A 27,001-nucleotide genomic window follows, 5' to 3' on the forward strand; every position below is an offset into this window, starting at 1 on the left:
GCAGGGACCGAGCAACGGGAGCTCACCCGTCGCGGGGATTCAAACCGCCGACCTTCTGATCGGCAAGTCCTAGGCTCTGCGGTTTAACCCACAGTGCCACCTGCATCCCTGTAGCCAGGAGCAGTACACCCACTGAAATAAAGGGCGATGATGACTAACTAACACTCATTCATTTCAATGGGTCCACTCCTTTTTGCAGCATGGGTCTCCTCTGTTGTGCAGGAACATAGGAAGAGCGAGGGGTGATGCAGTGGTTAGATTGCAGGGCTAGGACCTGGGAGATCAGGGTTTCAATACCCCACTTGGCCTTGAGGTTCACTGGGTGACCTTGGGCCAATCACTGCCTCTCAGCCTAACCTACCTCAAAGGGTTGTTGTGCACAGAGGGTGGGAGAACCCTTTAGCTCCTGGGAGAAAAAAGGGAAAACATAACTTTAGGTGACTAAATCCCAGCTGTTGTTGTTGTTGTTGTTGTTAAAACCTCTCTCTCTCTCTCTCTCTCTCTCTCTCTCTCTCTCTCTCTCTCACACACACACACACACACACACACACGTTGCTTTTTAAAGAAGAAACTTTGGAAACAAGGATGAATGGGGATGAGTGGAGAGATCAAGGCTGTCTTCTCTCCCTCCGCCCCCTCCTGGACGGAAACTACACTCTCCCAGTTGGAGTTATCTCAACCCGCCCCCTTCCCTGGCGCGACATGCGGATCTGCCCAGCCGCACGTATGAACTGGGCCAGAAATAGGACCGGACTGGCATGACCTGGCCCTCTGCAGCAGCGGAAGCGGCCCCTCCCTCCTGTTCCCGCACCTGGATCGCGGCAGAAGCCCCGGGAGAGAAGGCATTGTCAATGCCAGCAGCCCATCAGCAGCAGGCGCCCACCCCTCTCTCTTGCGCACTCAGGGGTAGTCCCTGCTGCTTGCTCCAGCCACGTGTCACAAATAGCATCTGAAAGGGAGCGGAGGGGATCGTCTGCGGAGTGGAGAAGTGGGTGGATCGAGGCGGATTTGGGTACAGGAAGGAAGGAGTCATGAAAACGAGAGAGCAGAGCGTCAGAGGAAGCTGCTATGAGTTCTGCAAAGAACATTCAAGGTCCCCTTTCTCTTCTGGACAGGGAGTGAATTTGACCACTCCTGGCTGCTTTATGCTGAGTCAGACTCATTCGGCCACCTAGTTCAGTATTGCCTACACTGACTGGCAGCAGCTCTCAAGGGTTTCAGGCAGGGGTGATTCCCTGGAGATGAAAGGGAATTGAACTTGGGACCTTGTAAATGCAGAGGAGATGTTCTACCACTGAGCTATGGGCTCCTTCTTGAGATAACCCCACAAGGTTCAACACAAGTCCTGGGAGAAGCTAGCTGGAAACAGGATGCTGAACTAGAGGAGCCATTGATCTGGTCTAGCAGGGCCACCCCAGCTCTGAGATTGCAGTAATAATACTTGCAATGCCACTTCGTTGGAACATTCAGTTCCAACCTGAGCAGTCTCTAGCGGTGGCTGGTGCCCCTTGAGACATGGAATAGGTTGGAAGGGAGGGAGCCCAGCAGTAGATGGCGCCAGATTCAAGGACAGGCAGAGCCAACTACTTCTAGCTTTCCCACCATCCCTGCTGAGTTATAGAGAGAGATATTAAGAAGAAGGAAACTGACAGGCAACGCCACCCCATGGACTGGTTAGAAGTCAGGTAAGCAGGCTGGAGGGGACTTGCTGAGATTGGCACCCCATTCATCAAAACGGGGCAACCTCCCCTGCCTGCCATTTCCAGTGACCTACTGAATCCACCCTCTCCGCTTCATTTATTTATTTAGGGATGGGAAAGACACTCCCTGTCTGAAGCCCTGGAAAGCCTCTGCCAGTCCGTGCAGACAGTTCTGAGCTAGATGGAGCAATGGTCTGATTTGATATTAGGTAGCTTCCTATTTATTGCAGCTCTTCTTCGTTTTAGAACCATAAGAACTCGTATCTTAACTTCTTGTTAGGGGAAGGGCTGTAACTCAGTGGCAGAGCACCTGCTTTGCATGCAGAACATCCCAGGTCCAAAGCCCAGCATCTTCAGGTAAGGCTAGGAGAGACCCTGGTTTGAAATTTTGTAGTGTAGATAATACTGATCCAGATGGTCTGACTGGATATTTATTTATTTTATTGCACTTATATTGGGGTGTATGGGGTGTTAGGGGAGGGGTAGTACCTCTGGTGAGGGGAAATGTCCTCCTCCCTCTGGGGTAGTTTGTCCAGTTTTGGTCCTCACCTTGCACTCAGCTCTTGCCTGTGGCTCCTAGAAGCTGTCAGCATGTGGCAGCAACCACAGGCCGGGAAACGGCTTTGACTGGCTGGCTAAACCAGGTGAGGGTAGCCAATCGGTCTCAAACTCTCAGTGGGTTAGGGACTCCCCCCGTGGGTTAGGGACTTCTCCCGCATGCAAAGAGAGTCTTGGCAGATTGAGTGGACAAGACCAATAGTAGGTCCATCAGTCAAGAAGGCAGTCAAGTGGCAGATGGGGCTCCTAAGCCTGGGAAGGTAGCCTATCCAGGAGAAGGAAAAGTCTGGTCCTCTGGTGGTTTAAATCCCCATGATGGGGTGAGCTCCCATTGCTTGGTCCCAGCTCCTGCCAACCTAGCAGTTTGAAAGCACATCAAAGTGCAAGTAGATAAACAGGTACTGCTCTGGCGGGAAGGTAAACGGCGTTTCCATGCACTGCTCTGGTTCGCCAGAAGTGGCTTAGTCATGCTGGCCACATGACCCAGAAGCTGTACGCCGACTCCCTCGCCCAATAAGGCGAGATGAGCACTGCAACCCCAGAGTCGGCCACGACTGGACCTAATGGTTAGGGGTCCCTTTACCTTTACCTAAACCAGGCCTAGGCAAACTTGGCCCTCCACATGTTTTGGGACTACAACTCCCATCATCCCTGGCCACTGGTCCTGTTAGCTAGGGATGATGGGAGTTGTAGTTCCAACATCTGGAGGGCCAAGTTTGCCCATGCCTGGAGTAAACGCTACAGAAATCCAAAGTGGAGTTCCTAAGACGGTTCTTCTATGCCTCCTGCCAACTCCTGCAATCAACCTGGTGCTCTGCTTTCCTTTGGACCACATCAGCCAGGCCGAGAGGGGAGTTTTGTTGTCTGCCCAAGGACCTCCATACACACTGCCCAGGTTTGCACCCCAGGGAGGTCACTTTGATGCTGCTATCACAGCGCCTTCACTCCCACTCCATTGTCTCTTGAGGGATGCCAACAATCCCACCTTTTTCTTCTAGGAGCTGAAGGCTATATCCATGGTTCTCCCCCTCCTCACTGAATCCCACCAACAACCCTGTGAGGTAGCTTAGGCTGAGAGACAGTGGCTGGCCACCAAGGTCAACCAGTGAGCTTCATGGCCAAGTGGGGATTTGAACCCCAATCTCCCAGGTTCTAGTCCAACACTCTTCTCCTGCCTTCACTTTAAAGAAGAACCACAGTCTCAGGTGTGGGAGGCAAATGCAGCCCTCCAAGCCTCTAGTACAGTGGATGCTCGGGTTGCGAATGTGATCTGTGCTGGAAGCATATTCGCAACCCGCAGTGTCCGCAACCTGCAGCGCTGCATCTGCACACGCACGGGTTGCGATTCGGTGCTTCTGCGGATGCACAAAGTGCGATTTAGAGCTTCTGCACATGCGCAACCCGAAATCGTGCAACCCAAAGCATCTGTAACCCGAGGTATGACTGTATCTGGCCCTTGGGACTTTCCTCAGGCCACGCCCCTCGCTGACTCGGCTCCATCCCCCTTCCCTTGCGCTTTCGCCCCTCTGGGATGTGCCACTTCTGGCTTCCATGGATGGAGAGAGAGTCTGTTTAGTACAAACTTCTGAAATGCTTCTGGCTTAATTGCAGCCTACGATACTGTCGCATCTGTTACTCCGCCCATTTTTGCCTCTTGTCACGCCCCCATTGATATGCAGCCCCTGAAGGTTGCTCATGAAGGAATTCATGGGCGTGAGCCCCCGAGACCCTTTAAGTAAAATTAGCCACCACATATGTCCAGCGGAAGGAGCCCCAGAACCTCTTAACAATGAAATGTGGATGTGATTAATGGGTTCATTTGTTCTTATTACAGGTTATAAAATACAATGAATGCTGTAAAGGAAAAATTAGTATGATCTAGTAGCTCGAATATTATATTAAACAGAAGATGGTTAATCCTATTTGTAATATATTGTACTTTAAAGAAATGTAATCTGAATCCTGAAATATTGTTTAGTGGGCTAATTTATATTTATACTTTCAGCAATATTACTTTTGTAACACAGTTTGGTATGGCTAATTTTTTTTAAGTGTCAGAATCCGGAGAAAGAAAAAGAAATCAATGAAACCATCACACACCTTGAGTTGGGGGAGGGGGAGACATGAGCCCCAGGACCTTTTCAATTACACTGAACCATCATATGCTGTACCTCAAGCTGGGGACTCCCGAACCCCAGTCCCAGATCCTTTCAAACAATTAAACCATCACATATTTCAGGCCAGGAGGTGGAGGAAAGACGTGAGCTCCGGGACCTCTTAAACAATACCGCCCCACCTCCCAAAATAATATATCTCACGTTAGGGACCAGGGAGATCAAAGATACCAAAATAACTGGAGTAAATTTATTGAATATTTAAAGAAGAATTGTAAAGAGGTCAAGACACTAGCAGGATTGACATAATACCTCCAATGTAGTACTAATATGAGAATGATGTGCGTGATGGAAAGAGGATAAATATACCAGTTGTGGGGAGGGAGGGGGGTCGCGACTCGGCAGAGTCAAAGGGAATGTATGGTGCTATTACAATTTGTTGGAAAAGAATATGTAAGGAAAACAATAAAAATTCACTTGGAAATATATATATATATATATATATATATATATATATATATATATATATATATATATATATATATATATATATATATCACGTTAGGGGCAAGACACATAATTTGAGCCCGGAACATCTTTTCAAACGAGGAACCCTTCTCCGTGTCTCAGGTTAGGAAGGCGGGGTACTACTTTGAGCCCCGGTACCTACTCTGCAGAGTTTGCCTTTGGCACGATGGGTGGGATGCGGGCACAGGTATATGTGTGAGAGAGGGGGGAGGGGGGAAGAAGCCGTTTCATCTCCTCCTCTACCACCCCGTCTCTTTCTCTCTCCCTCCCTCCCTCCTTTCCTTCTCGCAGAAGGGGCGGCCCCGGGATGCTCGGCGGCCGCCGGCGTGCGGTATATAAGAACAGCGGCGCTCCCTTCTGCCGCAGTGGCCTCTCTGGCGTGTCGCTCCGACGGCAGCGGCGCCCTCCCCGCCACCACCATGATGAGCTACGGCATGGACACGCTTTATAGCGGCCCCTCGTACCGCAAGGAGCCCGGCTTCGGCGGCGGGCGCTACTCGACGGCAGCCGCGCGCTCCGCAGGCGGCAGCGGCTCGTTGGCGTCGAGCGGCTTCCACTCGCAGTCGTGGTCACGGGGCTCGGCGGTCTCCGTCTCCAGCTACCGGCGCCTGGGGGCGTCGTCGGCGTCCGGGGCCGCGGGCGTCTTGAGCCAGCTGGGCTCGTCGACTGAGAGCCTGGAGTCGTCGCTGAACGGCGACCTGCGCGGGCGGAACGAGAAGGAGGTGCTGCAGGCGCTCAACGACCGCTTCGCCGGCTACATCGACAAGGTGCGGGCGCTGGAGGAGCAGAACCGGCAGCTGGAGGCCGAGGCGGCGGCGCTGCGGCAGCAGCAGGCCGGGCGCTCAGCCATCGGGGAGCTGTACGAACGCGAGATCCGCGACATGCGCGGCACGCTGGTGGTGCTGAGCGCCGAGAAGGGGCAGCTGCAGCTGGAGCAGGAGCACCTGGAAGAGGATCTGGCGCATCTCAAGCAGCGCCTGGACGACGAGAGCCGGCAGCGCGAGGAGGTGGAGGCGGCCATCCGGGCGCTGGGCAGGTTTGCCGACGACTCTCAGCTAGCCAAGGGCGAACTGGAGAAGAAGCTGCAGGCGCTGCGCGAGGAGAGCCTTTTCCTGCGCCGCAGCCACGACGACGAGGTGGCCGAGCTGCTGCTCCAGATCCAAGGCAGCAGCGCCCTCCAGGTGGCCGTCGAGGCTCGCGACGCCGCAGCCCGCTCCGACGTCACCTCTGCGCTCAAGGAGATCCGCGCCCAGCTGGAGGGACACACCGTCAAGAGCTCCATCCAGTCCGAGGAGTGGTTCCGAGGTGAGACTATAGACGGGGCGGGCCGTTCCGGAAAGGAGGAGGGGGGAGTCAGGGAGCCCCCCGACGGTGGGATAAGAGAGCTGGGCGCGGGGGGGGGGCAGCTTTGTCCAAAGGAGGGGGAGGTCACCCCACCCGCAACCCTTCCAAGGACATGGAGAGGGCCGTCGGGGAACCACTGGCGTGCCCCCAGTAGCTGGGCTGGGCGGGGGCAGCAGCTTTGTCCAAAGGAAGGAGGAGGCGGCCACTCGGGAACCGCCCCAGGAATAGGAAGGAAGGAAGGGGACGCCGGGGAGCCACCCGAGAGCCGGCAGGGAAGTAGGGCTGCGGGGGGGGGGGAGGCATCTTAGTCTAAAGGGGGTCGGTCGGAGAACCATCCTGCAGTTAGGAAGGGAGGCGGGCCGGAGAACCACCTCAGAGGCAGCAGAGGGAGAAAGTGCTGTCTCCTAGCAGCCGCTTCATCAAAGGAGCGGCGAGGAACGGAGGGGGTGTCCCCCTCGCTTCGTAATACTAGAGTGGACCCAGCCCCCCGCAACTGTTTGGAAGTTTCAAAGCTGGGAGCGCGCCTTCGTTGGGAAGGGTCAGCGGATGGGGGCTGGTGGGTTTCATTAAAGGTCCCCTTTCTCCCCCGCCCCCAGATAGTAGGGCGCAAAGAACCAGATATGATTCATTCCTCTCCAGGACTATATTTTTCTGGCTATTATTTTAATAATGTACCGCCTCCTTATAGTCAAACATAATAATATGTCATCATAATTGCAAATTAAATAATTGGTCGTTGTTAGGTGCGAAAAGGAGCGCTTGCAAAATTCTCTGTTGATTTTTCTTCTTTTTGGATAAAGAGCCCTTTCATCTTGGATATATTCAAGGGCAGGCTGCGAAAACTCGCTGTGAATCTTCACACACAAACATACCGGGCGAAACCTCTCTTCCTCTCTCTTCTCTCCCCCCCCCCCCCTCTCACATGCGCTTCCCTCCCCATCCCTGAAATCGCGCTCCTACCCCAAAGCAAGAGGGGAACAAGTCGCCTTGGAGCGGAGGAATTTCCAAATGTATTTTTTTCGGGGGGCGGGCGGGTTTGTTCTCTGCGTGCCGGGGTGGCATCCCTTGACAAGCCATTACTCTGCAAAAATGGAGACCTTGTCATGGAAGTCTCCACGCAAAGGAAGGCGTTGCAATGGGGGCGTGTCCCTATCTCGGTGTCCCCCCCCCCCAGTACGTCTAAATACCTTCAAGTGGGAAACCTATGATAGCAACACTTACAGGTAAAGCGAAACTCGCCCTCCCCTCCTCAAGTGAAGCAGACGAACCGCGTAGAATTGCTTGTATAACATAGGCCAATGCAGTGGACAAGATACTTCTGCGGGGGCGGTGGGGGGCGGGGATACCGGTCATCGCCCCACCCCAGCTGCTGAGTTGGGGGAAGATGTCCTGCCATGGAGGTCAGGCACGCTAGCCTAGATAGAAAAAGATTAGGAAATGCGTTGGGAGGGGGAGAAATGTTGGGAGGAGGAGGTGGATTGCCTATTAAAGGAGTTGGGAGGCGGAGGAAAGACTCTCTTTCCAGAGTCTATAGCGTGGGAAGGAAGACTCCAAAAGGGGCGGCGGGCGGGGAGAGAATGCATTCAGGGGCTCGGCGGGTAGTGGTGAACTTTGGGGATACCTGGATTGTGAGCGCGTTGCTCCATTGCACCAATACGAGGAGGGAGGGAGACTGATTCAGCACTGTGGACAGCGGTGGAAGGAAAGTACAGTGGTACCTCGGGTTACATACGCTTCAGGTTACAGACTCCGCTAACCCAGAAATAGTACCTCGGGTTAAGAACTTTGCTTCAGGATGAGAACAAAAATCGTTCTCCGGCGGCGCGGCAGCAGCAGGAGGCCCCATTAGCTAAAGTGGTGCTTCAGGTTAAGAACAGTTTCATGTTAAGAATGGACCTCCAGAACGAATTAAGTATTTAATGCGAGGTATCACTGTATTGCGCCGTCACTCCTGGGGGACAGAGGGTGTCATTTCATTCATTTGCTGGGGGTGCAGTTTCTACAGGGGGAAAAGATGAATCTATTTCTCTCCTTGGTGCAAAAGGCGGCTACATTCCCCGCCCCCCCCCCCGGGAGAACTGAATCTGTCACCAGTCCTATCCGTACTGCGGAGGTACCTAAGAAAAAGGGGTCGATCCGCCTTGCTGCAGAGAGTGGGGAGAGAAAATGGTGGGGGTAACCATGTATGGGACGAGGTTGGAGAGAAGGGGGGGGGACGACGCGCGCTGTGTCTGGGCGCCGCTCCGCAGTCTCTGCTGAGTCAGTCCTCGCCTCCTGCAGTAACTTGAAGCCAAAGTCAGCTGCACGCGGGGAGGGGGGGTTGTGGGGCGGAGGCGGCTGCCAGGCTGGCGCAGGGTGTCTGACTTCTCTTCTTGCAGCCCCTCCCCTCCCCAGGGCCCCGATCCTCTCTCGCCGCCCCATTTCTCCTCCTCCTCCTCTGGCCATTTCCCATGGGATCCACCCACACACCTACCTATTGAAGCGAGAGAGGCGCGCTGAAGTGGGGGCGGGGCGGGGGCGCCCCGGAAAGGCTGGTAACGTCGGGATCGGATGCAGTTCGGGCGGGCGGTGCAAGCGCTCGCGCCTCCCAAAATGAGTTAGGTGGGAGGGAACCTAAGCTGTTTTACACCGAGTCAGACCATTGGTCTGTCTGTGTAGCTCATGGGCTACCCCAGAGATCCTGGGGGGGGGACATTCCTAGCCCTACCTGGAGACGCCGAGGATAGAACCTGGGACCTTCTGCATGCAAAGCAAGTGCTTAACCTTTTTGCTACGACCTCCTCCCCCTAAACGGAGCCCTTTCGACTCCCAAGCACGGGCGGATTTCAGGGACTGCAGCAAAAGCAAGTTCTCAGAACCAGCCGGAAAGTTGGACGGCTGGAGTCACGGTCTCTACCACCTAGGCGCTCTTTTCCTCTCCACGCGCCCCCTGGCCATGCTAACCCGCATTCAGGGCCCCCGGGGTGAGGAGGGACGACGCTCTCCAGGGTCCTGAACCAGCAATTTTTTCCAGGACGCTTGCTTTGTTATTATGACAGGCGCGGGCGCTGTCCGCGGTGCTGATCCTCCTTTGTGCCGTTGTCGGCGGAGGTCCTTATCCCGCTGTTCGATTGATTGGTTGCATATATATATCCCACCGTTTCCCCCCAAGGAGCTCAAGGCACCGTACATGGTGCTCCCCCTCTTCATTTAATCCCTGCAACAACCCTGTGAGGTAGGTTAGGCTGAGAGGCAGTGACTACCCCAAGGTCACCCACTAAGTTCTATGGCTGAATGGTGATTTGAACCCTGGTTTCCCAGGCCCTAGTCTGCACCACTTTAGACCGTGCAGTAGGGGTTCAGTTGCTCTGTTCCTCACTAAGACTGACGCGGAGTGTTACTAGTGGAGAGAGAGAGGCTCCGATCACAAGACCGCAATCTATTATTAAATTTACCTCCTCCTTCTTAGCATTGTAAGGGGTTGTTGGAAGTTAGCGGGAGGGACATATTTTTACTTCCTACAGATTGGGAAATCCCGGCTGTTGTTGCAGTCCAGCTTTAACAGCTCTCTTGTCTTTCCTTAGCCATTCCTGTTTGGTAGCCACCAGCAATACCCTCCTCCTTTCATAAAGGCTGGCAGAAGCCTGGAGGGCAGCTGCAGGAATTTGAGCCAAATATCTAAGCTGGTTTTCCCACAGGCATCTGGGTGGCAGCTGTGAGAACAAGATAGGGGACTGGATGGGCCATTTGCCCGCTCCAACAGCCAAACTCTGTTTATGTTATTGTGAGGAAATGAAAAGCCTGGCTTATGGTGGCACCAGGTTATTATTTATTAAATTAAATGTTTCACATAGCACTTTCATTGTGCAAAAAGCAGCTTATCTCTTTCCCTTGGGGGTGCAAACTGCAACACACACACACCCAGCTTCTAGAATTATCTGTGCCACAAGCCCTTTTAAAGTATGTTGCTTGACAGCTCTTCAGCATGCCTGCATTGTGAAAATGGCACAGGCTTAAGAGTGAGTGGGATGTGACCTTAAAGGCTCTATTATAGTCCTGTCAGGCAGGTTTCCGTACTGAGAGGCGGCTTCAGATGAAATCGTCAGGTTGGCCCCACAAAAGCAGTTTGATCTGCCTAAAGAGAACCACCTACGGAAAGTAATTGAGATGCACACCTGAAGGTCACTTAATGCAGACAGGTCAGTTTTAACACACACACACCCTGCTCACAATACGAGGTGCTAAAAGGACGGTTCTTCTCCCCAATGCCCCATTGTATGGTCATTTGTAGAGGCTTTTTGAGTCCATTTTCACTACTGATTTTGACTCCTGCGGTTATTCTAGAATGAAACCATCCAGACATCATAACGTATTACCACTTCCTTAATTTCCCAATGGAGTCATTAGTGATGGTCACTAAGAGAAAATGTCACCACCCACATATAAGAGGCAGGTTATTGGCAAATGAGGGGGAGATATAAGGCTTGCAGGAATAAAAAAAGAGAAAGGAAAGGGGTCATTTTTTTTCTTTTTCTTATTTTTGTAACCTTTTTTGAAACTTTAATAAATATCTTTTTTAAAAAAAAAGTAAAGGAAAGGGGTCATGAAGTCCCCCCAAATGCAGGTGGGGGGTGGGACTGTTTGATCATGTACAGACAGAGTTTGTGAGGGGTGTTTTTATGGCTATGTTTATTTAATCTATTCATCTTGCCTTTTTACAAAAAACATTGCAACCTTTAAAAACACTATTTAAAAACACAGTAATAAGAACAAACCAGCTAAAAGCAATAATTAAAATGCACCAGAACAGATTTAGAACCTGCAGTTAAGATACATTTCCCTCTGACCATAGCCCAGTGATCAGCATCGTCTGCACCTTAGTTTTCAAAGGCGTGTCTGAATAAGAAGGTCTTAGGCTGTCAGTGGAAATATGACAAAGAGGAAGCCAGTCTAACCTCTCCTTGGGGAGAAATGCTACTGTATTGGAGCAGCCGCAGAAGGGGCTCTCTTGTGGATAACCACCTGCCGTGATTCAGATGCCAGTGGGATTGAGAGAAGTTCTAATTTGGCAGCACAACTGCAATAGTGACTGATGATAAACTAATTTCCCTGCCCCCTGCCCTAGGCTTCCTGTCCTTGATCCCACAGTTGCTATGCTCTTCTCCAAAAGAACCCTGTGGCAGAGGCCTTTTCCCAACAAGAATGGCTGCCTGCAGGCCCAGACATCACCAAGGCCAGCCCATCCAGCAAAGTGTGTGTCGAGGTTGCTGAGACCAGCTCTCCCTTTCTGAGAGGGGCGCCTCCTATCTGGAAGTCTGGAGTGGGGTTGTGTGAGCTTTGAAGGTGTAGCTCAGTCAGGGCAACTGTCAGCTAATCTGTGACTTCTAAGGCTGTCACTCCTCAGACACAGTACAATCTCTCCACCAAGAAGGGGAGATTTGAAGTCTCTCTCTCTCTCCCCCCTCTCTCTCCCCCCCCTCTCTCTCACACACAGAATCAACATTGATACTGACTTCAGGTGGTTGAGTGTTGACAGGATTTGAGCTCAAATTTGGCCAATGAGAAATATATATAACCATGCTTTGGTGAATCCTGAAGTCCGCAGTACAATAGTACAAAATACTTACAGGAAAATTAAATTAGGGGACTTCCTCCCTGCCCCCCCCCCGAAACCCCAACAACCAGCAGCCAAAACCAGCAGCCCCAGGAACTACGGAATAATGAATGTCAATTGGTGATGGAACAGGCAGAAAACGACGAAAGAGGGGCAGGGGAGAAAATAACTGGTTTGCTTGAGTCTTTTAGAGTAGGGCAGGCTAGAAATATGAAAAGGAGCACTCTTAACCAAGGGTGGGGAGACACTGCAAAATTTTGTTGCGGATCCCACGATGAAGAGCTCAGTTGTGTATGCAGATGGTTTGAACAAGCGTTTAAAGCAGCAGCATGGGCCTTGGTCTGGGTCAGAGGGAGGTGGGGCAGGGAGTTGATTCTGGCACTCCAGAAAGTAATCTCTGTAGATGGCTGGTCCTTCTCCTCGCTTGGAGAGACTGAGCACCACCACCTCCAAACCAGAATGTGTCTTCCTCAGCACCAACTGTTTAAATCATAATTCCTATGCAGTTCTTAAAAGACCAGGTGTTTTGCAATATTAGCGTTCATCTGCACACTAACCCCGAGAAACCTTTGGCTATCACAGCCTAGGACTTCTGTCAACCTGGATTATTGGTTTTCTAACTTTCTTTCTGATTTTGCATTTTATTTTAATAGTTATTGCTATAAAATCCAAATCCTAAATAAACTCCTTCTTAGTCCTTTTTCGCAATAATGCATATAGTTCTCCTTACAAAACTTCTTGCAACCCTACAAAGTTCAGCCTTATTTTCAAGATGCAGGAAAATCTGTTCGTCTATGTTAGTTTCCATTCCTCAGGATCCGTTCGTTTATGGCCATGAAGACATAGGTGTTTCCTTCTCCCTACCCTTCATTTCTAATAGCAGTTAAACCAAACAGCCTTTTTCTGACCTACCTCATCTATTTTTTGCTCTTCCTGCCCACTGCTTGCCCATATCATTTTTCTATGGCCCCCTAGCTGGAAATGTTTCTGGGAAAAGCTTATTCTCTGGCTGCCATAGCTCAGTGGGGAACAGTCCTAGCTCAGTTGCAGATAATCTTCTTTGCATGCAGAAGGTCCCAGATTCAATCCCTGGCATCCCCAAGTGATTTTAGAAAAGACTCCTGTCTGAAGCCCTGGAGAGCTGCTGCCGGTCAGTGCAGACAATACTGAAGTAGATGGACCAACAATTGGGCTCAGTATAAAGCTGTTTCTTATGTTCCTCTATGTATTCGGAGGTTAACTGCCTTTGAATGCAGAGCTGCCCTGAGCAATCATGACATTTCCCAGCCACTGGTATGTGTGTGTGGAGACATCCTGCATTTATCTCAATCCCTTTAAGGATATTCCTAAATCAGAGGCTGTTATCCTGCCTTCTGGAGAGGAGTGTCATATGTTGACTACACATTAGAGAGGCAGTGTGGTTCAGTGGTTAAAGTGCCAGACTTAGGACCTGGGAAGCCAGGGCTCAAATTCTCACCCAGCCATGAAGCTCACTGGGGGGGGACAAGACTTGGGGGACAATCACTGCCTCTCAACTTATCCTACCCACAGGGTTCTTGCCAGGATTAAATGAAGAGGGGGAGAATGCCATACACGCCACCTTGAGCTCTTTTGAGTGTAAAAAAGTGAAATAAAATAAAATAAATACATATTTATGCACCATGGAGAATACAGCGTTCGTTTAGGCTCCATTCCATTTGCCACCTTTACTGCTGCTGATCCTCTCTGGAAAATCAGAAGTACAAACACATTAAGGTTTGTTTTTCAGGATGCTGCAGTCAGCAATATGTGAATGCTGTGCGAGCCCTTCTCAAAGAGACAAATGATGTATGAGCAGAGATCAGAAGAGCTCACAGCTACTTAACAATAGCATTCAACTGATTTGGGTTTTGTAAACCCTTTACCATCATCGCAGCGCGGGTGACTGGAAAGCAGAGAGCGAGAAAGGGCTGACATTCATTCTCTGCATCCATCTGCCTGCATATGTGGCAAGGCAGTAACGCGAAGTATTATCCCTCCACAGGATGCCACCTGAAAATCCAAATTCCCCTCCCGTTCCCCTTGCATCTGGGAGCTATGAAACCCCTGCTGAATCTAGTGGGTGATCAGGATCAAACCCTTCTTTATATCCAAGGCTGTATACCTAATAGCTTACGAGGCTGCAAACAACACACAGAAAGCCAGCAGCTTAAATAATACAAAACACAGAAAAGAAGTATAAAAATCAGTTTTGTGGGTTTTTTGTAGAGGGCATATTGAGGCAAGACTATTTACATTTGAGAGCAAGATTCATTCCACTTTTAAACCTGAACAGCCTTAAATGAGTGCAAAACCAGTATATTGTATTTTTTAAAAAATCCATTCAGAATGTTTTAATAATGCACAGTTCATTCCCCACCTCCCCGGAACTTGCCTAGTTCCGGATGATGCTGCTGAATCATCTTGCAGATCCCAGCAGAGGGGGCTGGGCTGCCCTTCTCAGGATGCGAAGTGATGGAGGCTTGGAGGTTCCCATCAGGGGCTGGCCAAAGCGGCTGAATTGTCTCAAGCCCGTTATTAACCCTTCCTCCTCTCTTTCCCCCATCTCTCCGCAGCTGTGCTAGCTAGGGCTGCTGGGATCTGTAGTCCAAAAGAGCTGGAGGGGGTTGGGGCAAGCGGGCCGGCATTGCAGTGGTGGGCGTGGCCAGTGGCAAAAAGTGGGCGGAGCAACAGGCTTCTCTGCCGCCTGAGTACTGTAGGCTACATTTAAGCCATGCACAATTCAGAGCTTCCTACTGGCATCTCTCTCTCGCCAGGGAAGTAGGAGGCACGATCACAAGAACACAAGTGGCCCATCTAATCCAGCATTCTCACAGTGGCCACCCACATGCTCCAAAGGGAAGGCCAGGAGCAGGACCCCAGAACAAGACCCTTCTCCCCTCCTGTGGTTTCCAGGAACTGGTGTTCAGTAGCAGTACTGCCCTCCAACCAGTGCCAGATTTACATACAAGCTAAATAATCTTTAGCTTAGGGCCCCACTCTCTTGGAGCCCCCCAAAAAATCAAAGGGGAAGAAACTGGATGTACACTTCCAAAATATAAGATAAAAAACAAATAAAATAAAACCTACATACAGCAACAGTGTTTTGTGTTGTGTAAGTAACGGGCCCCACCTGCTAGCCTGCTCTCTAAAATAGCACTGGTTTGCTCATTTCTATATACAGTGGTACCTCGGGTTACATACGCTTCAGGTTAGAGACTCCGCTAACCCAAAAATACTCCCTCGGGTTAAGAACTTTGCTTCAGGATGAGAACAGAAATCGTGCTCCGGCAGCGTGGCGGCAGCGGGAGGCCCCATTAGTTAAAGTGGTGCTTCAGGTTAAGAACAGTTTCAGGTTAAAAACGGACCTCCGGAACGAATTAAGTACTTAACCTGAGGTACCACTGTATAGGGTGCCTACATTCTGCATGGACTGGTTGCATGGTAACATGTGCAAATGGCTTTCGATACCTATTAGGTCCATAAACTACCATATAGCATATATTCAACTCAACACAAAAAACAGTGACAATTTGTTGTTGACAAAGGTCAGCTGGACATATAAAGGACCCCATTGTCTTCAGTAGTTTAGGGCCTCATCAAACCTAAATCCGGCCCTGCTTCCAACCATGGAGGCAAAGCGCAGCCATCATGTCTAGCAGCCTCAATGAATAGCTTGGTCCTCAATGAATTATGTAGTCCAGACCAGGAATTCGTCCAATCACATTTCAGGGGCACATTCCAGTCTGGCAAAAGCACTAGGTAAGGGGATAGCAAAGAGCCTGTCACTGAGGTCTGTCACATGGGAAGGGGCACAGCATGTGGAGAGTCCCAAAGGCCATATCAAGAGTCCTTGGGGGGGGGATTTGGCCCTGGGATTGGAGTTCACTCCTGTTTTGGACCATTGTGGATGGAGTAGGAATGGCCTGTACTCTGCAATCTTTCCTTGACGATATATTTTGGCATGCTTTGCGACTGGATAGATGGTTTTTCTCCCCCCCCCCAATAATATTTATTGAATTTCATACAAACACATAACTTCAATAAAACAAAAATAAGAAAAACAATAATAAAAGAAAAAAGAAAGAAATAAAATATGACAAACCTCACAAATAATACCCAAGAATACCACCACATACACAAACACAATAAAACTTAATTAATTAATTTAACTTCCAACTTCATAAACATATTACTTGACTTCCTCTAATCTCTTCCATCATGTAATTGAATGTAGCAGTTTCCAATATCATTATTCCAAAAAACAATATTCCGGTTATAATCAAATTTCCTAACTTTTCTTATCGTTCTGTTTCTCATTTATTTATTTAATCCTAGGCCTAATTAGTTCTTTCAAGTAGTTACAAATCTTTAAATATTACAATATTTATTCAAATAGTCTTTAAATTTCTTCCAGTCTTCTTGATATTCCTCTTCTTTCTGGTCGTGGATTCTCCCAGTGAGATCAGCCAGCTCCATAAAGTCCATCATCTTCATCTGCCAATGACTGGATATATGCTTTTTCTCCTTTCCCTTCCCCACATTACAGTGAGGCTGGACAAGCTGTCAGAAGTGGCCAAGGTGAATACCGATGCCATCCGTACAGCACAGGAGGAGATTTCCGAATACCGCCATCAACTGCAATCCAAAACCACCGAGCTTGAAGCTCTCAAAGGGACGAAGGAATCCCTGGAGAGGCAGAGGGCCGACATAGAAGACCGCCATCATGTTGATGTCCTCTCCTATCAGGTAATGTGTGGGCCAATGGCAGCTGCCTACTACAGACTCCCCCAACCAGGTGCCCTTCAAATATCAGGTCTCATCAGCCCCCCCATGGGGGACAGCCAATGGGGAGGAAGGATGGGGCCACAGTCCAGTGATATCTGTGTTCACCACCTGGATTTAAATCCACCAGTCTTAGCTGTATAACCCAAGGATAGCCCAGGATAAGCCAAGCTCTCTTAGGCTGAAAACAGACAAGAATGTTTAAGAAAAGAAGTGTTGAAGCTTCTCCCACTGCCAGCACTGAAGGAAGATCTAACTACCACCATTATCAACCTCTGTCTGTGGATTGAAGAGGGTGCCATCTTGTCTTCAATTTGTAAAAATGTTACATGGAAAAAATACGAGAGACATTACACATACTTCTGTAAAACAAGAAAATCTTTAATAATAATTTAAAAATGGATGATAATGGCAGTCCTCCTCAGAGCAGACCGGTTGGAGTTAATAGGCATGGGTAACTTTGGTTTGATAATTTCAGTGGATCTACTCTGAGTAGGGCTTAGGTGTATTTTGTTAAGAACTCTTAGCACCCTTAGGAGTCCCCTGTTTCCCTCTCAGAACTACAGTTTCCCAAGCAATTTAATAATGAATCCCTCTTCACTGGGAACTCTGGGAATTGTTGCTCGGAGAGTGGAATAGGAGTCTCTCCCAGCAACTCTCAGCACTCTTAACAAACGACACTTCCCAAGATTCTTTGGGGGAAGCCATGACTGTATAAAGTGGTACAATACTGCGTCTAGATGAGACCTAAGGCATACAGCTATTAAAAACAAAAAACAGACCTTAGGTGGATCTACACATGGGGAAAAAACACTATTAAAAAGTTAGAAATGAAATCGTTATAAAAGAAGAAGAAAACACTATGTAAAAATCGCATAGAATTTTTTATTTTTATTTTTGCTCTCCGGCGCCATCCTGTGTTGCATGCATATAACGCATTCAAAATGTTGTGGTTTTTTTTTACTAATGTAGCTGAGTCCCTTTTCTGGTTGGCTTGAAGACAACCTCTCTCCCTTATATACACATGCAGATAAACACCAAGCAAAAAATGCTCCACAAAGCAACCTTATTATTACAGTGGTACCTCTGGTTACATACTTAATTTGTTCCGGAGGCCCATTCTTAACCTGAAACGGTTCTTAACCTGAGGGGTTACCGCTTTAGCTAATGGGGCCTCCTGATGCTGCCGCGCTGCTGTGGCGCGATTTCTGTTCTCATCCTGAGGTAAAGTTCTTAACCTGAGGTACTATGTACTTCCAGGTTAGTGGAGTCTGTAACCCGAAGTGTTTGTAACCTGAGGTGTTTGTAACCTGAGGTACCACTGTAGTGGGGTTTTGTTGATGTTCCTAACCAAAATGTTTAGGGCTATGCGTCCCCCTGCATCTCCCCAGGAAAAAACCACTGGTTATCGTTATTGTCATATTACAACTGGAGTGTGTGCCTTTTCGACTAAGCTCTAATTGGTGTGTCTTAGGCCTCTGCCAGTGGCAGTTAATGCCCTTTGGGGCTGCTTGGGCAGAAGGCAGGGAGCCCAACACTAGGGGGCGCCAGAGCTGATGGCAGGCAGAGCCAATTAATTCTTAGTTTTGTCTCTGTCCTCCTCCCTGCCAAGTTCTACAAGGGGCAACAATGAGATGAAAGAGGAGGAAGCTGGCAGCCGGGGTCACTTCCTTGGACTCGTAAGAAGGAAGGCTGGTGGTGGGTTGGTGACACCTCTGACCAGTCTCAGATGCCTTCCAGTAACTAGCAAAGTAGATCCCAGAAGCCTGAAATCTGCCTGCATTTGATCTAGCCAAAACCCAAGCACTTTCAAGCCCCATTGAGTTCAATGGGAGGGCTAAGCATGCACCGAAACCAGTGCAGTCCCGCTTGGACTGCATCCAGGTCAAAGATGTTGAAGTCGTAAGGGGGAGAAAGAGATTTCACTCTTAAATATTCTCTCTCTCTCTCTCTCTCTCTCTCTCTCTCTCTCTCTCTCTCTGTGTGTGTGTGTGTGTGTGATTATTTAATTATTTAAAGATAGTTTTAAGCCACCCTTCACCACAAAAGTAATCCCAGCGCAGTAAAAGGATTGAAACCACAAACACCAATTACAAATAATAGAAAACCAAGGGCAGATAAGACAAACAAACTGCTGCAGAAGCACTAACAGCAACATGTCAACCACAATATCCTGTGGCAGCCCATAGTACTGAAAACTCATTAAGGGTGGGCACCTGCCACTTTTTGGGAGTGTGGTGTAGTGGTTAGAGTGTTGGACTAGGACCTGGGAGACCAGGGTTCATGAGGAAACTGACTGGGTGTCCTTGGGCCAGTGGCTGCTTCTGAGCCTAGCCTACCTTGCAAGGTTGTCGTGGGGATTAAATGGGGGACGGGTGAACCAGAAACACCACCTTGAGCTCCTTGGGGGGGGAGGTGAGATTAAAACACAATCAATAAACAAAACAAATAATAGGACGAAACAGCAGCAGGGAGCCTCAGATCTCAACTCTGGCAGGGGGGGGGGGAACCCTGAGGATTTGCTGCCAGCCACGAGGACCATTGCAGTCCCAGACGTGCGCTTGATAATAGACACACTAGATTAAACACCTCTGATGTTTCGGTACAGCTGCCCTGTGCCACTATTAAACCCTGCTTACTATCATGTCTGGGACGCGGGTGGCGCTGTGGGTTAAACCACAGAGCCTAGGGCTTGCCGATCAGAAGGTTGGCGGTTCGAATCCCCGTGACGGGGTGAGCTCCCGTTGCTCTGTCCCTGCTCCTGCCAACCTAGCAGTTCGAAAGCACATCAAAGTGCAAGTAGATAAATAGGTACCGCTCCAGCGGGAAGGTAAACGGCATTTCCGTGCGCTGCTCTGGTTCGCCAGAAGCGGCTTAGTCATGCTGGCCACATGACCCAGAAGCTGTACGCCAGCTCCCTCGGCCAGCAAAGTGAGATGAGCTCCGCAACCCCAGAGTCGGTCATGACTGGACCTAATGGTCAGGGGTCCCTTTACCTTTACCTTTACTATCGTGTCACGTCTCACTTGTGGCCCTCTCAGCCTGACCAACCTCACAGGACTGTTGTGAGTAGGGGGAAGAGCCATATGTACATCTCCTTCCATTCCTGGGATGCAAATGCAATAAATCCGAACAAAAATAACAATAAATAAATGGGCTTAGCATATTTGTTTTTAAATAACAATCATTTCCCACATTCTCTTCAAATCTTTATATGTCTTTTCCCAGGCCTTTTAAATAATTGTACATTGCCACTACATATGGTAGCCTCTTATACTTTTTGCCCTCCCTTCCTGTTTCTTCTCTATCACAGTCAAAGGCTTTGACTGTGAAAGAGTGAAACAACTTCATGCTGATTGGGCAGATCTAGGATGCCGGTGGCTACAGTAGGTCTTCGATTCCTCCATGACCCTGGACCGGCCACTACCCCACACTGGGTCATCACTGTGGCCCTTTGGCATCAGTCACCTCACACTCTGCCTAGTGCTAGGGCCAGTTTTGACCCTGCTGTTCACTCATTGGCCACCTGAAGATGACCCACACTCTTCCCTGCCTCTCTTTCATAGGAGAGCATCGCCCAGCTGGACAATGAGCTGAGGAATACCAAGTGGGAGATGGCAGCCCAGCTGAGGGAATACCAAGACTTGCTGAATGTCAAGATGGCTCTGGATATAGAGATTGCAGCTTACAGGTAGGTGTCGCTTCATTTCCCTACTCTGACAGGCTCACAGGCGTAAGCCCTTCCTCCTCCAGACACGGCATCATTTCCTTTCATGCTGTCGTACACAGGCTCATCCCTGTGCACGTCCAGCCTTGTTTTCTTCACCTCGGTCCTTCAATTCCACTCCTCCACAACCCATTCTTTCCTTGGGTTTTTATATTTTTTTAAAAAATATATTTCATTTTAAAATGTATACCCTGCTTTTCACCATTTAGGTCTTATAGCGGCATACAAGGATTTTTATTTTTTATGTACAAGATTGAAAACAAATGAAACCTCTAACATGTAAAAACTTCAGAAATTTATAAAGTCTCAGAAATTTAAACAAATAACACCTGAAATATTTTAAAATATCGGAGGAGCACTCGGGACACAAAAGCCTCCTGGAATAAAATGGTTTTAATCAGGCACCTGAAACTCAGCAGGGAGATGACCTATGCCTGACTTCTAGTGGGAGGGAGTTCCACAGAGTTGGGCCCACACAACTGAAGGTGCAGCTTCGTGTTGAGATGAGTCATGCTTCTGGTCCCTGGGAGACCACTAACATTGCTTTCCTAGATGAGGTCTTAATTAAAACTGTGGAGTGTCTATTTAGACATAGATCTAGCCATTATTTTCCAGGTACTTTCCTGGCAATGAGGCCAAGGGAATAAACATTATGCACCAGCCAAAGTAAAACAAATACCGTATTTTTTGCACCATAACACTCACTTTTTTCCTCCTAGAAAGTAAGGGGAAATGTCTGTGCGTGTTATGGAGGGAATGCCTACGGGTGGCATGCCTACGGATTTTCCTCCTCTAAAAACTACGTGCGTGTTATGGTTGGGTGCGTGTTATAGAGCGAAAAATACGGTAGATACTGGCCAACTTCACACCACACATTCAAAGCGCTATGGTACCACTTTAAACATGGCTTCCCCCAAAGTATTCTGGGAGCAGTAGTTCAATAAGGGTGCTGAGATTTGTTAGGAGACCCTTATTTCCCTTCCCAGCGCTACAATTCTCAGAGTGGTTTAACAATCAATCCCTCTTGCCAGGGAACTCTGGGAATTGTAGCTCTGGGAGTCTCCTAACAACTCTCAGCACCCTTACTGAACTACTGCTCCCAGAATCCTTTGGGGGGAAGCCATGACTGTTTAAAGTGATATCATAGCGCTATAAATGTACGGTGTGGATGTGGCCATTACTGTACGCCTGCCTGGTTTTCTGCATGGTGATTGGTACTCGCAGCCAATTGGTTTAGCAGACTCTGACTTCCTTTGATTTCTCCCACCCACCTTTTTTTGGAAACAGGAAACTCCTGGAAGGTGAGGAATGCCGCATGGGAGCTGGGCTGGGCCTCTTTCCTTTCCCTGAATCCATCCCCAAAGCCCCCAGCATTTCCACCCACATCAAGTTCAAGAGTGAGGAGAAAATCAAAGTGGTGGAGAAGTCTGAGAAGGAGACGGTGATTGTGGAGGAGCAGACCGAGGAAGTTCAAGTGACTGAAGAAGTCACTGAGGAAGAGGGAGGTGAGAAAAAGGAAGAGGAGGAGGAGGAGGGAGAGGGAGAAGGAGAAGATGAAGCAGAGGAGGGAGGAGAGGAAGAAGAAGGAGACGCAAAAGAGGAAGAAGAACAGGGAGAATCTGAAGGAGGAGAGGGTGGTGAAGAAGAAGAAGAAGAAGAAGGAGAGGCAAAAGAGAAAGAATCTCCATCAGCAGAAGACGCTCCAGAAAAAGCACCAACACCTCCAGAAAAAGAGGTCAAATCTCCAGACAAGATTCAGTTGCCAGTGAAGGATGATGCCAAATCTCCAGCTCCCAAGTCTCCAGCTCCCAAATCTCCAGCTCCCAAGTCTCCAGCTCCCAAGTCTCCAGCTCCCAAGTCTCCAGCTCCCAAGTCTCCAGCAGTTGCCTCCCCGACGCAAGAAGAAACCAAATCCCTGGCCAAAGCGAAGTCTCCAACAAAGGAAGAGGCCAAGGCTCAGGCAACAAAATCTCCCGAAAAGCCCGCATCCCCTACCAAAGAAGACTCCAAGTCTCCGGCAAAAGCTCCATCTCCCACCAAGGAGGAGAGCAAGTCTCCAGATAAGGTCAAGTCTCCGGCAAAGTCTCCGGCAGCAAAATCTCCGGAGAAAGGGGCAACCCCTACAAAGGAGGAGTCCAAATCTCCAGGGAAGGTCAAATCCCCCACAAAGGAGGAGGTGAAGTCCCCAGAGAAAGCCAAGACTCCGCCGAAAGCCAAGTCACCTGAGAAGGAGAAGCCCCCACCGAAGGAACCAGCCAAGCCACCTGCGAAGGAGGCCAAGGCCCCTGCAAAAGAGGAGGAAAAAGCTCAGGTGAAGCCAAAAGTAGAGGAGAAGAAAGAGAGCAAGAAAGAAGAGGAGCCCAAGAAGGAGAGCCCGGCCAAGGATGTGCCAAAACAGGAAGCCAAGGTGGAGGAGAAGAAGGGGAAGGAGGAAGACCAGAAGAAAGCCAGCAAGCCAGAGAAGAAGGAGGAGGCACCTTCCAAGGCAGAGGATAAGGTGAAGGAAAAGGAGCCCACCAAAGCGGCAGCGAAGGCCAAGCCGGAGGCAGAGAAGGAAGCGGAGAAAGCCAGCAAAAAGGAGCCCGAGCCAAAGGCTCCAGCCAAAGAAGCGAAGGCCAAGGAGCCGAGCAAACCGGCTGAGAAGGAGCCCGAGAAACCCAAGGTGGAAGAGAAGAAAGAGGAACCCAAGAAGGAGAAAGCGGAGCCCAAGAAGGAGCCGGAGGAGAAGCCCAAAGCCGAAGCCAAGCCCAAAGAACCAGCCAAGGCAGAGGTCAAGGAGACCCCCAAGGCCGAGCCGGCAAAGGAGCCGGCCAAAGCCACCAAGCCCAAGGCTGAGAAAGTGGAGAAGTCGTCCAGCACAGACCCCAAAGACAGCAAAGCCGCAGAGAAGGCATCCCCGGCAGAGGAGAAAGCGAAGAAGAGCGAGAAGTGAGAGGCAGGAAGCTGGAGGCACCGGCGGATGTCGGAGGAGCTGTTCAAGGGCCCTCGCTGCCTCAGGACGGGCTCCTTTTTTTGCCCTTTCGAAGGCTGGACCTTTTCTGCTTAGGCGAGTGGTGACTCTTGCTCACCCGCCGAGGCATGGAGCTCATGTTAGCAATATGTTTATGTGAAAGAAAAATAAACAAGACACCCCAAATAAGCAATGAACCGAGCCGCCGCCACCCCCCGAAAAAGGTGGTTCAATAATGTTATGATAGCTTCCGTAGCAGAATGTGATATACGCAGAATGCCACATTTAAACACTTGAATTTATTTAAGGGACGGGGAGAGGGAGGAGGGGAGGGGAATATCCAGAGCAAAACTTGACTGCCCTTTTCAAATAAGTGCATTTATTTCCAAGTACGGGCAATGATGGGTCGAATGCAATAAATGAATGTATGCCGTTAGAGCTGGGATTTATGCTTTGGGAGATGTATAGTAGGCTAGAGAATTCCAAAACGATCTAGAAAAAAATGCCTTGTCTTCATTTTCACACTGTCGAGAGCTTCATCCGTAGCTGGTCTCAGGAGGAAGGTCATTCAGGGCGCGTTTTATACCGGAAACCTAAACGGGTTTCAAAACTGGTTCCATTGCTTCGGTTCCTCGCTTCCATTCTTAAGGGACCCTGGGAAATACAAGTTTACCATGGATACCAAAAAGGGATTTGTCAGCAGAATCCCTTTGCAGGAGAACAGCAGTTCCCGATGTTTTCTGGGAGGGAGCCAGGCCGGTCAAAACCGGTTGAAAACCTGGCTTAGGTTTGACGTATAGATGTGCCCTCTGTCGTTAAAAAACAAAAAAACCATGCACACACATGCACACACTCACCCACTGGAAAAAAGAAGTGCACTACAGCCAGTCAAACGTTCACTTCCAGTTGCTTCTGTGCAATAAAAGCAAATGAAAATGCTTACAAAGAGCTGACTCTCTCCTCTGTGTTGTGGTCTCCTTTTTGGGGTGTCAAGAGGGAAGGTTTGGCAGGTGGAGCTCAGTGGTAAACGATGTGCTTTGCATGCAGAAGGTCCCCAGTTCAGTCCCCTGGCATCACCACTGAAAGGGATCAGGAAGTAATGGCAAAGATCCTGGGGAGTCATTGCCGGAGTGAAATCCTGGGCTTAATGAGCAATTATTATTATTATTATTATTATTATTATTATTATTATTATTATTATTATTTGTGGTACACTGGTTTGACATCGTCTGATAGGAAGTGCCTACAGAGGGTGGTGAATACAGCAAAAGATATTATGGGCTGTCCCGTCAATCCACTGGATGAAATAGTGGAAGAATGTTGCCTCAGGAGAGTGAGGAAAATTCTCAGGGATGATTCACACCCTGGCTGGCACTTTCTTGATCTCCTGCCCTCAGGGAGAAGATATAGAAGTATGATTAGTCGCACCAACAGGGTAAAGAACAGCTTCTATCCGTGGGCTGTTAGGCTGCTGAATGAAAAGATAACAACAGGGCAACTGACTTTTGGGTTTGGTGTGTGTGTGTCAGTAAACGAGGGGAATTCAGACTAAGAGAGCTGAGTGGGGGGTGCTCGTGTAATCTCACTGTATACAAGTTGTACAAGTGACAATAAAGTACTTCAAATTTCAATATAATAATAATAATAATAATAATTATTATTATTATTATTATTATTATTATTATTATTATTATTATTTATTTATTTATTTATTTATACCCCGCCCATCTGGCTGGGTTTCGCCAGCCACTCTGGCTAGCTCCCAACAGAACACTAAAAACAGAATAAAACTTCAAACATAAAAACTTCCTTAAACAGGACTGTCTTTTAAATGTCAGATAGTTGTTTATTTCCTTGACACCTGATGGGAGGGCATTCCACAGGGCAGGTGCCACCACCAAGAAGGCCCTCTGCCTGGTTCCCTGTAATCTCACTTCTTGCAGGGAGGGAACCGGCAGAAGGCCCTCAGAGCTGGACCTCCGTGTCCAGGCTGAACGATGGGGGTGGAGACGCTCCTTCAGGTATACTGGACCGAATGCTCTGACTTCAGCTTCCTCTGCTCCTTTAACTAGGCTGTTAGAAACCCTAAGTATTAGGGACTGAGATGCACTCGCCTAGGCAGCTCATCTCATCCCAGTCTAAGGCTTCCAGGATGGGCTGGGCTGTAACTCAGAGCAACTGGCTTGCATGCAGAAGGTCCCAAGGCAGCTGCTGCCAGTTAGATTGAGCTAGAAGGACCAGATGCTGTATAAAGCCGCTTCCTGTGTCCCTGCATCTTAAGGGAAGGCTCAAAATTCAATGGCAGAGCACCAGCTTTTCATGCAGAAGGCTACTGGCCACAACCCTGTCCTGTGGCGCTGAATTCTATGTGCTAAAAAAATACATTTATTCTCAACCAGCAATGTAGAACACCTGTGCATGCAGAAGATCCCAGGTTCATTCCCCAGCATCTCCTGGCAGGACAGAAAATGCCCCCTGCCTGAAACCCTGAAGAGGTGCTGCTGGTCAGAGTAGACAAAACTAAGCTGGGTGGACCAGCGGTTTGCATAAAGCAGCATCCTCTGTATCCCTTGGCATTAACTCACTGTCTATCAGCTTCCTGCCTAATGTGACCTGGTTTCCAAGCTTACTCATGTAATATATATGAGCATCCTACTGTCCTCATAAGTAGCCTGTACTAGTTAAAACCAATGGATCCACTGCCCTTCTTAATGGATCTTCCTTTCCGCCTTTGGTTTGGCCCCAGGTGTGCTTCTGCTACAAGTCCAGCCTATACCCAAGTGGCTTTCCCACTTTGCAGCAGTATTTTCGATTTGGCACTGCAACCCGCACCCTTCTTTTGCTCAGGGCTGTCTTAGATCCTACAAGCATGCAAGCTGCCTGCGTTCACTCTAAGATGCCTCACCGATTGAGTAATTGTCCTGATCTGCAGCTTGCAGAGTTATATGACACCTGCAGACAATTGAGCATTTCTTCCTATTTGTCTGCAGGGACGTGATGTTGAGCACACACTTCCCAGTGCATATTCCCGTCAACTTTCTATGCTGCGAAAAGTCCAGCTTCTTTGGGAGGGGAGGGAGAGATCTTGTTGCACAAGAGCATCAAGCCCACTTAATTGCTTAAATATACTCAGAGTCGAGAGTGGATTTCATGCTCTTTATTCAGCCCATAGTGGTGAGGAGGAATGGAAGTTCCCCCAGAATGTCTGCTTTATATACATTATTTAAACAATGGGCCCCACGTGATTGGCTAATTCTGGGATTCTCCTGTAGGCCAATCAGGTTGCGAATTCACTTCCAACTGGAGCTGGATTGGATGGCTCCTGTGGACCAATCACACTGCTGCATTCTGGATCCTATTGTTCTAGGACCAATCAGACTGCTGCATTTTGGATCCTATTCAACTCAGTACATAACAATTGCGTACTGTGAATTTGCTGGTATGTGATTAAATCCCATTCACCAAACTGCAAGGCCCTGGAATCAGCTTTTGTTTGTTTCATTCTCCTCCCAGCCCCAAATACAGGGATAATCACACAAGGGGTGGGGTGTGTATGTTACACTGATCCTTCGTGTACTTGAATCAGCTTTGCTGGGGGTTTCCAAAAGCAGTTATGAGATGCACCTCAGATTGCAGAATTCAAGCTGTATTTACCAGTGCAGTAATAAAAGCCAGACAAGTGTC

General features: G+C 49.1%; 1 protein-coding gene across 1 annotated transcript; it reads left to right on the top strand.

The window, feature by feature from the left end:
• Positions 1-5,180: 5,180 nt before the first annotated feature.
• Positions 5,181-24,275, top strand: NEFH (neurofilament heavy chain). The gene is made up of 4 exons (XM_081174786.1): positions 5,181-6,205; positions 16,405-16,604; positions 20,207-20,331; positions 21,655-24,275. Exons 1-4 carry the CDS (start codon positions 5,320-5,322, stop codon positions 23,297-23,299), a joined length of 2,856 nt encoding a protein of 951 aa, XP_081030912.1. The 5' UTR covers positions 5,181-5,319; the 3' UTR covers positions 23,300-24,275.
• Positions 24,276-27,001: the final 2,726 nt, after the last annotated feature.

This window comes from Podarcis bocagei (genome assembly GCF_964188305.1).
Source record: "Podarcis bocagei genome assembly, chromosome: 16".
Classification (NCBI taxonomy): domain Eukaryota; kingdom Metazoa; phylum Chordata; class Lepidosauria; order Squamata; family Lacertidae; genus Podarcis; species Podarcis bocagei.

Bases quoted from the DNA above. Each gene is read 5' to 3' on its own strand.
- NEFH (XM_081174786.1), top strand. From the start codon at position 5,320: ATGATGAGCTACGGCATGGACACGCTTTATAGCGGCCCCTCGTACCGC. The intron at 6,206-16,404 runs GTGAGACTATAG...CCCACATTACAG, and splicing joins GTCCGAGGAGTGGTTCCGAG to TGAGGCTGGACAAGCTGTCA. The intron at 16,605-20,206 runs GTAATGTGTGGG...TCTCTTTCATAG, and splicing joins TTGATGTCCTCTCCTATCAG to GAGAGCATCGCCCAGCTGGA.